This window comes from Zea mays, chromosome 1 (genome assembly GCF_902167145.1).
Source record: "Zea mays cultivar B73 chromosome 1, Zm-B73-REFERENCE-NAM-5.0, whole genome shotgun sequence".
NCBI classification, from domain to species: domain Eukaryota; kingdom Viridiplantae; phylum Streptophyta; class Magnoliopsida; order Poales; family Poaceae; genus Zea; species Zea mays.
The window spans coordinates 154,753,256-154,769,646 of NC_050096.1; the positions used below are offsets into that span (position 1 = coordinate 154,753,256).

The window sequence follows — 16,391 nt, forward strand, 5'->3', positions numbered from 1 at the left end:
CCAAACTACTCAACCAAAAATTATGAAATTCTGCTGGCAGTAAGAACTTTTATCCCTCTACAAATGTCTCCATAGTTGGAACAGCCAATTTGGCTATTTACTATATGAAACCCACCAGTGAACAGACCCGCTTATTTTTGTCAGGCAAATAGGAACAGCCACAGTAAAACAAACATAACTGGACTTTCATAATTCATATGAATGCGCTCTTTAACAATCTGGAAAGCTTATGAAATTGTCTACAACTTCTTTTACAATCCTAAAGTTTAATTCTGTTGATAAAATTGCCTAAAGCTTAAGAGAATAGATTCTGTACAGAATTATGAGACTGAAAAACTGCTATAATCAAACTGCAATAACTTTCTGATCTGATATCCGATTGAGGTGTTCTTCGCGGCCACGGAAAGATCTACAAATTATATACGACTCATAGATAGACTTTTTATTTTTTTGAGGCCACTAAGACCACGGAAAACTGGCATGAACAGAAACTATTGAATCTGCCATTCTGCAGAAACTAATTTCGAGATTAAAATCTAATCTCCCATCCAATCTAACCAAAAAAACTAATTGCAGGGCCTAAAACTCATCCAAAACAAGGGAAAGCATTCATCAAGTGGATAAAAGAGAGAGAGGAAAGGAAATCCAACCAATTCTTGGAGAGGAACGACGATGATGGGCGACGGTATGCCCTCATCTCCCCTCTCTTCTCTTCTTTTTTCTTCCTCTCTTCTCTTGGGGCAAGGCACAAAAGGGTGACGGCTGCTAGGGGTGGGAGGACGTGGCTTCTAGGGTTAGGGAGGTATAAATAGAAGAAAACTTCCACAATCCTAATATTCAATGGCTCAGATCAACCGGCACTCAAAAAGACTCATCCGGACTCCAAACAAGGCAAACTAGTGATTGATCGGAATCATCTTGATGAGATCAATACATCTACGGCCTCCGATCATCCATAGGACATACCATATTTGGATTATAAAAATGGTTTATTTTTTTAGGGTGTTACATTCTACCCCCCTTAAAAAGAATTTGTCCTCGAATTCGACCACTCCAAGCAAAACATCCAAGGTACCCCACATAGCACCACCATTCAAAACATGAATCCATTATTGGTATTAATCAACACAAGAACTTCTACCTCGGACTAATGGTCTAAGGAAGCTACACAACCTGACAACAAGCATGAAACAACCTGCAATGAAGCTCAAAGCAAGTCATAGATGCGATCAACACTATGATTTCACAACATCGAATTTGGATGCAGCCATACATCAGCATCAATGTCTAAAACCACACTCTTTTATGAAGGGGTAATATGCACTAAGCACAACCCTTACCAACTTCAACAATTCATTTTAATTCATTGGTAAAACATCCACACCAGATGAACGTATATGAAGATCAAACACCTCACTTCACAGCACCACAAAACAAGTAGTTCTATTGAAACAAAACTCCTAATCTTCCTAAACCCCGTTCTTGCCATCATGAAAAGATAATCATGTAATCTAACATTCTTTGCACCCCACAAAAGGGAGAAAGTCTACAGAACTAATGGAGCAATAAAGCCGACAAGAAGCCCATAACATTCTGCGTGACACATTTCATCGAAGAAATGCCAAAAACTCCACAAAGAGCATTGATAGCACAACAACAACACAATACTTGCTTAACCAATGTAGCTATACTTAATCCAACAACTCCACTAAGAAAATAACCAAACTAGTAAGGTTAACCTACAAATAATATAAGTCTTCATCTACTGTAGTTCAGAAACTTACATTTCATTCTATCATATGATGCACTCAAAGCACCAGATATACGAGGTCAATAATAACCTCGTAATCCTTCACACATTTGACAAACATCTCAAGTTGTTGTAAAAACCACGTCATTTAGGAATAGGTGACTAACCACACACAACCAACTCTAGGCTAGGCAATGACTTCATTCAAACCAATAGATAGGTGGTCCAACAATGGCTTCACCAGCATGCATCGGGGAGAGAACCATCTGATCCTCAACGCATTAATACATAATCAATGGATCAAGAAAAACAGAGATTTATTCTACAACTAGCATGACTAACATGCAACCACTTTAAACCACCTCTAGGCTTTGTGGCTACTAAAACACACAATAGAAGAGAGACATGTAAGCCATTCTGGCTATGTAAAGACTTCCCCAAAATTCATATAAAAGTATCAATATTCATTTTTTTCAGAACTGGTTTCTCGACATAAACAATCATTCTTTGCAAAAATAGTTGGAACTATCCACCAACCACTCAACAACTTAAATTCAAATTGATGGTTACCTTGTAACCCAAAACACGCAATTCACACTCCTCTTAGGAACATCCACAATCAAGCATATATAACAATATTATTGCAATAAAACTCAACCACGAAAAACATGATGAAAACAACATAGGCATACTTGTATATCACAAGCATAATAACAACTTCGATCTTACCAAAGACCAGCAATATCAATCGCATTAATAAAACAATATAAAGATTTAGAGATAAAACCTATTAGGCATTAAGTCATAAACAACTTACCACATCACCGTAAAGGAATAGGGAGGGGTGAAATTATTGTCATCTGCACTTCAAAGACACTAATATATATCAAAGATATTTGATCCCATACCCTTCCTATATGTGCAAGTGTATCAAATTTATCTTCAAATTGCCAAGAATCTAAAGCCTATGCTTTGATACCAACTGTAACACCCCAGAGTCCACAAACACCCCGGAATGCTACTGAACTACACATCTGACATCCATATATAAAATTTCGGCAGCATCTCCTTTGAAAGATTGCATAAACGAGGGGCAACAATGTATAAACATATATCATGACAAAAAACATACTAAGCATTATTAATATGCTAGCAAAGGAAAGTTAAACATAATAACATGAACTGAATTAACCAGTGCACACGACTAGAAAAAAACAAACATCATTTGACATCGAGTTTCTAATTAAATCATGGCTGCAACTGGGCAGCGTTATTATAATAGTGAAGGTGGACGTGCTGCTACTTCCCTCATTCCCAACATGAATCAAATACCTGCATTGAGTAATGCAAGAGTGAGATGATACATCTCAGCAAGCAAATTATTTTGACAAGATATTTAAACCACAAATTGAATTAAACAACATTTTAAAGGAATCCCAATTGAGATCAGAAATACTTGTAGATATAGAACTCAATAGTCCCAATATAACCAATACCATCTCATTTCCTCGAACAACCACAATAGGTTGTATAACCCTTCCCTGCGTCAACAATACCTGCAGATATCACTTCAATGTATGCATAGGAATGCAATGTGTAGGTCATCTCCCCTCATACCTCTGAGAGTATAAAACCACATCATCTGCTAATATCACTTCAATGAATGCATATAAATGCAATGCATATGTCCTCTGCCTTCATACCTCTAAGGGTATGAAGCCGCATCGTACCCCTCCTCGAGCAACGTACGATGCTAAGTTGTACCGGTACGGTCGGACCATAGGTCACGACCAAACTTCAGATGCAAATGAATAATGTAATGCATATGGCATGCTGCATTTATCAATATACTTCACTTCCTTCAGATACAAAACAAACCTCAAATAATACTTCATCTGCCTTCAGATACAATACAAACCTCAAATAATACTTTATCTGCCTTCAGGGGGTGTAAATTAATCTCATGGGTCATACTCGAACCATAATCATCATCAATATATGATTGAGCATCAGTATAATACAAGCAAGTAAAGCATCACCATAGAGTTCAATTATGAAAGAATTCCATAATTCTGAATATTAGAGCGTAGGCGATAAAAAAAACAAGTCAAAACGGTAGCAACCACTGCTACATTCACTTGCCTTCATCGAAGAAGAAAGATGTACTAGGCATGATCCGGAGTGTAGCCACCTGCTAGCGGGCATAAAAATTAGTACAAATATTTCACAAACATTTGCTAACAATCAACAAATCGCTCGTACACTTGAAACCAAATCCCGGTGGAAAGACTCCCACCCTGAACCACATGCCAAACAGCAGCAGCGCTGTTTGTTAATTTTGTATCTTTAAAATTATAACAGTGGTGATATTAAACAAATACTCTATGAGTGTCTACACAAAATATTCTATAACTTCGGTATTCAATGGATAATTAAATTCTGTCATCTATAAGTTCTAAAACATCTGATAAGATAAATGTCTGAATATGTTTTAGATAGCAGCATAGTTAACTTCAAAATTCAATATCTACCAAACTACTCAACCAAAAATTATGAAATTCTGCTGGCAGTAAGAACTTTTATCCCTCTACAAATGTCTCCATAGTTGGAACAGCCAATTTGGCTATTTACTATATGAAACCCACCAGTGAACAGACCCGCTTATTTTTGTCAGGCAAATAGGAACAGCCACAGTAAAACAAACATAACTGGACTTTCATAATTCATATGAATGCGCTCTTTAACAATCTGGAAAGCTTATGAAATTGTCTACAACTTCTTTTACAATCCTAAAGTTTAATTCTGTTGATAAAATTGCCTAAAGCTTAAGAGAATAGATTCTGTACAGAATTATGAGACTGAAAAACTGCTATAATCAAACTGCAATAACTTTCTGATCTGATATCCGATTGAGGTGTTCTTCGCGGCCACGGAAAGATCTACAAATTATATACGACTCATAGATAGACTTTTTATTTTTTTGAGGCCACTAAGACCACGGAAAACTGGCATGAACAGAAACTATTGAATCTGCCATTCTGCAGAAACTAATTTCGAGATTAAAATCTAATCTCCCATCCAATCTAACCAAAAAAACTAATTGCAGGGCCTAAAACTCATCCAAAACAAGGGAAAGCATTCATCAAGTGGATAAAAGAGAGAGAGGAAAGGAAATCCAACCAATTCTTGGAGAGGAACGACGATGATGGGCGACGGTATGCCCTCATCTCCCCTCTCTTCTCTTCTTTTTTCTTCCTCTCTTCTCTTGGGGCAAGGCACAAAAGGGTGACGGCTGCTAGGGGTGGGAGGACGTGGCTTCTAGGGTTAGGGAGGTATAAATAGAAGAAAACTTCCACAATCCTAATATTCAATGGCTCAGATCAACCGGCACTCAAAAAGACTCATCCGGACTCCAAACAAGGCAAACTAGTGATTGATCGGAATCATCTTGATGAGATCAATACATCTACGGCCTCCGATCATCCATAGGACATACCATATTTGGATTATAAAAATGGTTTATTTTTTTAGGGTGTTACAACTCTTTAGGCTAGAAATAGATTCATGGCATGTAGACAATTCACATGAAAGCATTTTATTTCTTTTAACTTCTAGAGCAAGAGAATTTTGTGCACTAACAAATTTATCATGCTCTTCATATAAAAGATCCTCTTGCTTCTCTAACAATCTATTTTTCTCATTCAAGGCATCAATTAATTCATTGATCTTATCAATTTTAGTTCTATCTAAACCTTTGAATAAACTAGCATAGTCTACTTCATCATCACTAGACTCATCATCACTTGAAGAAGCATATGTACGGGTACTTCGAGTACTTACCTTCTTCTCCTTTGCCATGAGGCAGGTGTGATGCTCGTTGGGGAAGAGAGACGACTTGTTGAATGCCGTGGCGGCGAGTCCTTCGTTGTCGGAGTCGGATGAGGAGCAATCCGAATCCCACTCCTTTCCAAGGTGTGCCTCGCCCTTCACCTTTTTGTAGGTCTTCTTTTCCCACTTTCCGCTCTTTCCTTGTTCCTGGTCACTATCATTATCGGGACAGTTAGCAATAAAGTGACCAATCTTACCACACTTGAAGCAGGAGCGCTTTCCCTTCGTCTTGCTCTTGTTGTGATGCTCCCTGCGACCTTTGAGCGCTGTCTTGAAGCGCTTGATGATGAGGGCCATTTCGTCCTCATTCAGCCCGGCCGCCTCAACTTGTGCCACCTTGCTAGGTAGCGTCTACCTGCTACTTGTTGCTTTGAGAGCAACAGTTTGAGGCTCGTAGATCGGCATTGGGCCATTCAATGCATCATCAACATATCTTGCCTCCTTGATCATCATTCGCCCGCTTACGAACTTTCCGAGTATTTCCTCGGGCGTCATCTTGATGTACCTAGGATTCTCACGAATAGAGTTTACAAGATGAGGATCAAGGACAGTGAAGGACCTTAGCATAAGTCGGACGACGTCGTGGTCCGTCCATCTCGTGCTTCCATAGCTTCTTATCTTGTTGATCAGGGTCTTGAGCCTATTGTACGTTTGAGTTGGCTCCTCTCCCCTGATCATCGCGAACCTTCCTAGTTCGCCTTCCACCAACTCCATCTTGGTGAGCATGGTGGCGTTGTTCCCCTCATGCGAGATCTTGAGGGTGTCCCAAATCTGCTTGGCGTTGTCCAAGCCGCTCACTTTATTGTACTCTTCCCTGCACAAGGATGCTAAAAGAACAGTAGTAGCTTGTGCATTTTTATGGATTTGTTCATTGATAAACATGGAGTTATCCGAACTATCAAATCGCATTCCATTTTCTACTATCTCCCATATACTTGGATGAAGAGAGAACAAGTGGCTACGCATTTTGTGACTCCAAAATCTGTAGTCCTCTCCATCAAAGTGGGGAGGTTTACCAAGTGGAATGGAAAGCAAATGAGCATTGGAATTATGCGGAATATGAGAATAATCGAAAGAAAAGTTCGAGTTAACCGTTTTCTTTTTCTCCTCGTATTCCTCATCCTTTTGAGAAGAGGAAGATTCGTCGCTGTCATAGTAGACAATCTTCTTGATGTGCCTCTTCTTCTTTCCATCCTCCTTCTTTTGACTCGAGCCGGAGTCATTGGCTTTGTCATCCCTTGGCTCGTTGAAGATGGACTCCTTCTCATTGTCGTTGACCACCATCCCCTTTCCCTTAGGATCCATCTCTTTGGGCAATTAGTCTCTTTCTTGAAGAGAACGGCTCCGATACCAATTGAGAGCACCTAGAGGGGGTGAATAGGTGATCCTGTAAAAACTTAAAACTTAAAGCCACAAAACTTGATTAAGAGTTAGCACAATGAATTCAAGTGGCTAAAGGAGAGCTCTTGTGAAACACAATAAACACAGTGAGAACAAGCACAAGAGACACGAGGATTTATCCCGTGGTTCGGCCAAGTATAACACTTGCCTATTCCACGTTGTGGCGTCCCAATGGACGAGAGTTGCACTCAACTCCTCTCAAGTGATCCAATGATCAACTTGAATACCACAGTGTTCTTCTTTCTTTACTCTTTCCCGTTTGCGAGGAATCTCCACAACTTGGAGTCTCTCGCCCTTACAATAAGGATCAAAGTGAAAGCACTAGAGTAAGGGAGGGAAGCAACACACACAAATCCACAGCAATACGCACACACACAGCCAAGACTTGAGCCCAAATGAATAACACAAGGTTCACTACTAGAACGGAGCTCAAATCACTAAGAATGCCAATCGAGTGCGCAAAGACGGAGTGTGAATGATCAAGAATGCTTAGAGTATGCTTGGTGTTCTCCTCCATGCGCCTAGGGGTCCCTTTTATAGCCCCAAGGCAGCTAGGAGCCGTTGAGAGCAATTCAGGAAGGCTATCCTTGCCTTCTGTCGGGTGGTGCACCAGACAGTCCGGTGCACCACCGGACACTGTCCGGTGCTGATTGCTTTCCTATTCTGGCGCAGCCGACCGTTGAAGTTTTGGAGCCGTTGGCGCACCGGACACTGTTCGGTGCACACCGGACAGTCCGGTGCCCCCATCAGACCGTTGGCTCGGCCACGCGTCACGCGCGGATTGCGTGGCTGACCGTTGGCTCGGCCGACCGTTGGCTCACCGGACAGTCCGGTGCACCACAGGACAGTCCGGTGATTTTTAGCCATACGCCGCCGACGAAATCCCGAGAGCAGTCTTTTTACTAGAGCCAGCCTGGCGCACCGGACACTGTTCGATGCACCACCGGACAGTCCGGTGCACCCAAACTGAACAACAGTTGGCTGTACACAGCCAACTCTTTTTCTTTTTGTCTTTTCTCTGATTCCAGCACTTAGACAAATATGTTAGTATACAAAAACCAATGTACTAAGTCTAGAATCATACCTTTGTGTTGATTTTCACTTCTTCCACCATTTGGCATAGTTTCATACTTAAACCATTTTTGTGTTGGCACTTGATCACCAAAATACTTAGAAATGGCCCAAGGGCACATTTCCCTTTCACTCTTGAGTTGAGAACTCCGTGTGTGAAATTAGAGCTCAAGTTGTGACTAGTGTGCGTGTTTGTGCTGTTGCTTTTGAGACTTGTGTGTGTTGCTTTTCCCTCCCTTACATCCGTGCTTCTTTGTGATCATCATTTGTAAGGGCGAGAGGCTCCAAGTTGTGGAGATTCCTCGCAAACGAGATATAGTGAAAGAAAGGAAAACACCGTGGTATTCAAGTGGATCTTTGGATCACTTGAAAGAGGTTGAGTGCAACCCTCGTCCATTGGGACGCCACAACGTGGAGTAGGCAAGTGTTGTACTTGGCCGAACCACGGGATAAACCATCGTGTCTCTTGTGCTTGTTCTCACTATGTCTATTGTGTTTCACAAGAGCTCGGTCCTTAGCCACTTGATTTCATTGTGCTAACACTTAATCAAGTTTTGTGGCTTTAAGTTTTAAGTTTTTACAGGATCACCTATTCACCCCCCTCTAGGTGCTCTCACATACAACGCCTAAGAAGGGATGCAAGCTTAGGAAGATCTAGCGTTATCAGCTCTATTCAGTTGTTTCCCGTTCCATATTGTAAAACTCTCCTAGGTCCTGTTAGGTCCAGAACTCCCTTGTAACATGTCTTCCTTGGACTTAAAAAGGGAGAGAACTTGCTCCGTAGCAGGGGAAGTTGATTCACACTCAGACCTTCAACTCCCCAGTTCTCAATCAATACAACTCGTAGTGGATGTAAGGTATTACGCCCTGATAGCCTGAACCGCTCTAAACCCTTGTGTTCTTGTGTTCATTTAAAAGGCTAGGCAATCACCTAAGCCTACTCCTCATCCGAGGATCAGTGCGGGTGCAATCCGCCACCCGACCGGAGGATTCTCCCCTCCGACACATACCTTTTCTATATGTTTTTTAGCCATCAAACTTGTTCTCTTTCTTCATCTGTCTTCTAGATCTCCTCACACCAAGGAGGCCAATTCATTGAGAACATGTTGTCGTTGTTGATTATGGGATGTTTGTAAAGCATTTACCAAAACTCTTCATGAATTATTTATTATCTTTTAAAAAAGTATTTGCAAATCTTTGGGTGGAAAGTTTTGTGAAACAAGTTGCATTGATTTGTTTCTGTTTAGGTTTTTTGCAAAATCATGTTTTTCAATTCTTTACATATCGTTAGAAAAATATAAGAATAATTGTTGGGGGCCTTCCTCTTCCGAAGGTCCTCAAAAACTTAACTAGCTAACATGTTTTTTAGTATAACATAGACTGTTACATGAGGCTTCGGCATTGAGATGAAGGTGTGCGTGATATGAAGGTGCGGTCTGAAGGAAGGAGAAATGCGCTCCGAAGCTGCGGCTGAAGGAGCTTTGGCTTAGCATGATGACGATGGTGAAAGATGGAACCGACCTAAAGGAGAAAAGACTTCTTAGTCCTCGACAACTTGCCTTATGGTTAATAGAAAATGCCAGGGACATGAATGTAATTTTGCCCGGGCTGCGTCCCGTGCCTATAAATAGATGAACAGTAATACTGTACTGTTCACGTGACATTGTAATCGCTCCAGCGTCTCTTACATTACCACCTTCTGCCAAGCCGAAGGTATCAATGAAATATAAATATTATGAGCATTTGTTCATGTTTATAAAATGAAATGAGAATGTAAATAATCTATTTCTATGTTGCCATTATTTACATTCTTATATGTTTTATGTTTCTTTATTTATTTATATTCATTTACCGAGACGATGAAGGTACGCCCTTCATGATCTTCGTCCAAAAAATATTATATCCGAAGGGAAATAATGTTTCGAAGGACGAAGGTCTTTATCCATTAACAATTGTGTTGTCTTATTCTTAGTGTATAGCATTCGAGAGCAAGGACCAACAATAATATTTCTTTTTCATACTATGTATACACGAAAATTTTACAATAAAAAATATAAACATGAATTCATAGAAAAATTTTAGGAAAAAAGAGACCAAAAGTACAACTTTAAAAATGGTGATCAGAATAGAAAGACTATTATGGTGTATTTGGAAACACAATATTTTGGTAAGTCTCAAGGCAATACTTTGGCATTTAATCAATCTTGGTATTTTAAGCTAAAAGGTGTTTAATAGTACATCTAGGAACTTTATATCTTATATCAAGGTTTCATCAATACATAATATCTTAGGGTATGAAAAACTTCATCTCAATTTAAGTTTTTTGTTTGGGAAAACTATGGATTGATTAAGACCGTGCAACCAAAAGACCGTGTCTCTAAACAAGTGTCATAGTTCTACTATGTCACTCGATAATGTATGATATTATAAATTGTGGTTTTAAAAAATCGTGTTCTCAAGCAGGTCCTTTGTGCTAAATGCTTGAATCTGGTTGTTGCCTGTTGGCAATTTAAGTTATAGGTATGCATTCAGGTCGTCTGATTCGGCCCCGCTCAAGCCCGAAAATGCCCGGCGCGAATAATTTCGGGTTGATCCGGCTCAATATTAATTTCGGCCCGTCCTAGGCTTGCTCACGGGCTGAGTCATTGGCCCACGGCTCGACACGTTAGTAGCTAAATGTGGCGAACTTATTTCGGGCGGTCCGAAAACAAAAAAACCCAAAATATATATTAAAGCCCAGAATACACAATAGAGCCTGAAATACAGTAGAGTCCGAAATTGGAAACAGAAAATCAGAAAAAGAAGACAAACAAATTTGGACCAAAACAAAACTTAATATTACTAAAGGACGGGGCACGACACATTGGGCGACAGGTGGCTTGGATTTTTGGCCTACGCGGCAGTGCCGGCTCTGTGGGGGTCCAGCAGTGCCCTTGATCTGGCCCCCAGATTAATGGAGCCTCATCTCATGTCCTTAATAAATATTAGTATGTACATCAATTAGATTGTGAATCCCAACAAACAAAGGAGTACCATCAACAGCCGCCCGCCAAAGCACATTTGCTTCCTTTTCTCACGTACGCAACCTGCCGCAATTGACGTTCCCAATTCCCATTTCCTTGTGAGCACCGAGCGGTTTCCAATTTCCATTTCCCTGTACCCGGTACCCCTATCTGCTTAGAGCCTTAGGCCGGCGGCAGACACTAATCCCATCGGCCATCACGCCATCAGCGGATCAGCAATTAGCCAACGTGCGTGCATCCATCACAGCTGTTCTCAGGTATGGTTTGTTAGTTTATTTATCTCCTAATTGGTACAGTTTGGAAGTAAAGTTTGTTAGTTCTCATCTATTTATATTTTAACTAGGAGAGTGTCCGTGCGTTGCAACGGGAACGTATAAAACCATGATAAACTATGTACAAATGTGTGTTATACTTTTATAGATCAGTGCCCGTGCGTTGCAACAGAGACATATAATATCTCGATAACTTATATATGCACATGTGTTATATATACAAAATGTGTCTTATATTGTTATAGTAAGATGCCCGTCCTAACGATACTACGAACCTATAAGCCTGCCTATGATGGAGCCTCATTGCATTCATAATTCAATCCATCTGAAGCAAGGGCAAGTGATTCTCGACGATTCAACTCAGTGTATTTCAGAAAAGAAGCAGCACGCCAACACTGAAACAAATAATAAAGAAATTTATCATATTTCGTAAATTCAATGTAAAAGCAAACAAAGTAACACCGGTTGGTGCCTAGCTTACCAAGGCTATGTTGAACGCATGCAGTATGCTCCGTGGCTCCCGCACAACTAAATGATTATTTCTGGCTTGTTTTTTAAATAACATGCACCATACAACTCCAATGCCATCTCTATGACTCTACAGCCATAGCAGTAGCCATCACGAGATCAAACCACCCACTGCGATCGTCGTTATCAAGAGCAGGGTTTCCGCAATATAGCAAGTAATTAGTTCTGACGTAACACCCACTTGTCCAAACCACATCAATTGTGATAGCTCAAGCACAAGGAGAGACTTGCTGGCAAAGAAAAAAAATTATGAAACTATCCTGCGGCCACAACCGTTCAAGAGTCGCAGCAAGCTGATTTCTGCGCCTCTGCTGCATCAGCTTCCCCTTCAGCCTTGATCTTGATAGTTCGATCCTGCAAACAGGTAAGCTAAGGAACTGTGGAAGAGAAAGCAGACGTGCCAAAGGTTCAACACGCTATGCAAAGGACCGCACCTCAGGCTTGGAATCAGTCTCTGAAAGTCTCTGTTTGATATCCCTTGCTATAGAAAAGAAAACCTGCTCGACGTTCAGGTTTGTCTTTGCACTCTGCAGCAAATGATAAAAACAAATTATGCATCACAGACTTATGCAAATGTAAGCGCATGATGCCTAGGAAAAAGCCACATCATATAACAGTTATGGTGCAAGAAAGGAATACTGTAGGTAATATAGTTGGCAATGTAGTAGTGAAACAACTAAATTAAAATAACAAAATTTATGTATGGCTAGGATCACAAATGGATTATGAAATATTTTCTTATAACAATATAAGACACATTTTGTATATAAGTTATCATGGTATTATATGTTCCCGTGCGTTGGTACTGACCTAGTTTCAAAATAAAATTGATAGGGCGAAGACTGCTCTATTCCTAGAGCTTGAATTTCAACACAGAAGTCGGCAGAGATTGCGAAGGCATCACCATGCCGTAAATTCGAAGGAACAAACGCACTTGGAAAGAGGATGTGAAAATGCGAACTCAACCTTGAAGTCAGCACACATCACAAAGACGAACTGGGAGGCAACAAAAAAAATTAAGTATACGATTTCGGAAACAGAAAGCAAAAACGAACGACCTTCTGGCGCTGCAACTCAAGAGTGAGAACTGAGAACAAAAGTTCTTCAGATATACCATCACAGGTTCATCAATACGACTCCGAGGTGGTAGGTAGTCTAGGGGACCAACTGAGTCACTCAGACAAACCAATAGAAAACTATACAAAATTACGGCCCTGGCATCACACGTTCTTATTGTCTTTATTATTGTCAAAGTTGCATTAGGGGCAACGCCATCACAGCCCCGAAAACTGAAAACATGACCAGCACCATCCAGAAGGGCACCGCCTTCTTCTGGTTCTTGTCACGGCGCGCCTCCGCCAGTGGTTGTGCCCTATTGGCCACGGTCGGGGCTTGCTGGGCAGCAGGGGATGGAGCAGGTGCAGGATTCTCCTGAGGCACCGGCTCTGCAGCAGTGTTCTCCAATTGTAGCTGTTGATTGTACTTCTCAACATACTCTGGGAAAAGTTTCCTGAAGTGCGGACAGTTTTTGCTGCAAGACAAACACTTGAACTATTGAGCCACACAGACTTGCCACAATGAACAAGTGGGGTATTTAGAACATGACTTCAAGCAGATGAAGTGATGATAGTAACTTAACAACTTTACATAGGAACTCCAATCAATGTTTGCACTTAAAAACGGAGCACACCGACCAAAAATTCAGTTGTTTCTTTCATGTAAAGGTATAAACACTACACTACTTGTTCAGAAGCTAATGACCATTATGTTCCTGTGGGGGTAGTTTCTAACAGTTCTACAAAAAGAAAATGGTCAGAATGAAATAGCCTGCAGAGAAATGCATCTACCTCTCACAATTGTAGGCAAGGGAAGCTTTTGCTAAACGCCTCTTTTCTGCATCTGATGTCTTGATGCTTCCAGTTGTCAGTGCATCGTCCATCTGCAAGTATGAGAATTATCAACATTGAGAAAACACCTTAAAACAAGGAAGTTCTGGCAAGGGAAATGCCAAGAATTGCTTGCTGCAATGTTGAGCAACTAAGCCTGGAGCAACAACTGATCTTCCAAATTTTATATGCGTGCTAGAAATTATGACTAAACCTAGACATTCTTTTTTGGAAAGGTTAACTCATAGTGAGGTACTGAGGTGCAAGGAACAACTTACCATGAAGGACAGAAGCCCAGTGAGAATGCTGCAGCATAAAGTTTTACATGTCAGACCAACAAAGGAAAGAAAATGCAAACAATTTGAACTGAAGCATATTGACTGCTAGATAGTGAAGGATGAAGGATCCATAGAACAGCACAGTTAAAGTACTAACAATGAGACTATCATTTCAGTTCTCTCATCTCATGGCAACAGAAGTTGAAATGGTTGAGAGCATTGATTTGCCTAGCAGTAAATTAAGATTTTGTACATTGTACAGTAGCTGAATAATTAAAGGTATGCTGTGTCTTCCAAAAAAAACATTACTGTTCATGTAATTTCAGAAACATACATGGTACATAGATGACAAGTGAGAGAAGTTGTAAATAAGTACTTCAGATCAGAAACATACCTCAAGATATTAGGTAAGTGCCCGTGCGTTGCAACGGAAACTTATAATACCATGATAACTTATGTATAAATATGTGGTATACTAAGAAAAGATTTTGTAATAATACAAGTACTTCGCTGTCCCTCAGCTCCTCAGCTGGGAATGCAAAAACAAAAGGTCTTCTTAGAGGAACGAAGTTTTAGCAGTAGCAATTCCAAAAGCCAAACTGTTGTAAAACACTGGTGGTACACCATCCAAACACAACAGTATGAAAAAATGAGAGAGAGCATGCTGATAAGAATAAAATGAAACTAATTAATAAACTGGTCTTGAGAAATAAATAATCCCAAAACCACATAATCCTGTGGTACGTTACAGCTACGTTACAGCTGAATCCAAATGCAAAAGATCGCACGAGTCCATACAGGCAGCAGTTTGTATCCCGCTCCAGGATATGGGCCATTTAAGCATCAGCATACCTGCACCCCAGAAGAGTAAACGATCAGATTTGTTCCACTGACCAAGCACAAATTGTGCAACCAATGGTTACTCACCCCAGTTCGGAGAGCTTGAGGTGGGCCTCTTTGTAGTCATCAAAGAATGCCTTCTCATCCTACAGAGCACACGATAATCAGTACTTGCCTCCCTACGAATCTCCATACCCTGGATAACAATGACCAAGGACATACTGCAGCATATTTCTCCACAAGAGGGCGGAAGACAGGGTCGCTCAGCAGGGCTTTGTCACTTGGGAGCTGAAGAAGGCCCTCCTTGTCACCACTCAGAAGTTCCCTATGAAAATATGGGAATAGTAGGAGATATGGGACGGCTATTAATTTCTAGCACAGCATTCAGCTGCCAAGTAATGACATAACAAAGGTAAACAAATTTTAAGTATTTCTTAACTAAATGCAGTTGCTTTTCAATAGTAAACAAGACAGACTCACTTGAAGTAAGAGTTGTCAAAGACCAAAGGGTTCGTAGTCCAGGCCCCCTCAAAACCAGACCGCTCTTTGTGGCACCTTCCCTAATAAAACCTCAAAGAAAACTAAATCAGTACAGGCATACACATTACATTCCTGAATCAAACATGAGTGGACAGCAACAAACCAAGGTGTGGCCACCAGAGAGGGCAACGATGTCCTGATCACTCAAACCCATCTGCTTGCCAAAGACTTGCCTCAGGTGGTTAGAACCTGGTTTCAAAAAAAAAGCAAGCAGCAAGCGCCAGTCCTCGTGTCAATAGAAGTGACATCAAAACCAGTGTTTGGTCTGGACGCCTACACGGTGCCTCGGCTACAAGGCACCACTGTTACCCAAAGCAAGCTGGGTACAGGGATGCCAAAACAACACCTTTGAAACACTTAACAAAGGATGCAAGGTGAATGTAACTCATTAACTCAGCATTCATGCCAATCTAGTAAAGATTAGAAATCTACCCTTGGTGGCATCAGGAAGACGGCCCTCAGGTGGCGGCTGAGGCTTGTCCTGAAAAAGACAAGAAACGATATAAACACTCAGAGTTTTTACATTGACCAACACTGATGACGAAAAAGGCATGGAACAAATAATATCATCACTCAGTCATGTCTATAAAAAGAAAAGATCCAGTGCAGGAGACTCCCACATGAGTAGGGTGCGGAAGGGATAAACCGAGTAAGCCCTCCCCTGACTCAGTTCTCACCACTGCAACAGGTCTACCCTTCTCAGTCATGTTTCTCTATAGTTATTAGAAAATAGAAGGGATAGAATCTAGCAGAAATATATTTAAATAAAGTACATATGCCAGACACATCTCCACGCATCTCTGGAGAAAACTGGAGCCATTATTTCAACAAACCTGTACAGCAAACACATCAGGTAGGTTCCTTGATACAAGCCAACCCGAGTAAGCAGATTCAGCTGACATGGGGGCAAAATT

The 16,391-nt window shown here is 40.8% G+C and overlaps 1 protein-coding gene, 1 long non-coding RNA gene and 1 pseudogene across 5 annotated transcripts; all 3 read right to left on the reverse strand.

Moving 5' to 3' along the window:
- Positions 1-11,582: 11,582 nt before the first annotated feature.
- Positions 11,583-12,022, reverse strand: LOC103639693 (uncharacterized). Its single transcript, XR_559570.2, has 2 exons — positions 11,887-12,022; positions 11,583-11,800 (listed from the first exon to the last, which is right to left on the reverse strand). It is a non-coding gene; the product is annotated as an uncharacterized lncRNA (long non-coding RNA).
- Positions 12,023-12,224: 202 nt separating this feature from the next.
- On the reverse strand, positions 12,225-14,321 carry LOC103644970 (ubiquitin-conjugating enzyme E2 34). Of its 2 annotated transcripts, none has more exons than XR_002266223.3 (3): positions 13,781-13,873; positions 12,368-12,460; positions 12,225-12,287 (listed from the first exon to the last, which is right to left on the reverse strand). XR_002266223.3 is itself a non-coding variant. In XM_023301298.2 (3 exons), exons 1-3 carry the CDS (start codon positions 14,098-14,100, stop codon positions 13,182-13,184), a joined length of 378 nt encoding a protein of 125 aa, XP_023157066.1. In that variant the 5' UTR covers positions 14,101-14,321; the 3' UTR covers positions 13,015-13,181. The 2 variants fall into 2 exon arrangements, 1 of the variants encoding a protein (XP_023157066.1); XM_023301298.2 differs by lacking the exons at positions 12,225-12,287; positions 12,368-12,460 and adding exons at positions 13,015-13,464; positions 14,098-14,321 and having other exon boundaries at positions 13,781-13,872.
- A 312-nt stretch (positions 14,322-14,633) lies between these two features.
- LOC103644971 (ascorbate peroxidase pseudogene) lies at positions 14,634-16,290 on the reverse strand (annotated as a pseudogene). Of its 2 annotated transcripts, NR_163586.1 has the most exons (8): positions 16,251-16,290; positions 16,098-16,156; positions 15,910-15,958; positions 15,581-15,666; positions 15,418-15,497; positions 15,160-15,262; positions 15,025-15,083; positions 14,634-14,949 (listed from the first exon to the last, which is right to left on the reverse strand). The product of NR_163586.1 is annotated as an ascorbate peroxidase pseudogene, transcript variant 1 (transcript). The 2 variants fall into 2 exon arrangements; NR_163587.1 differs by lacking the exon at positions 16,251-16,290 and having other exon boundaries at positions 16,098-16,199.
- Positions 16,291-16,391: the final 101 nt, after the last annotated feature.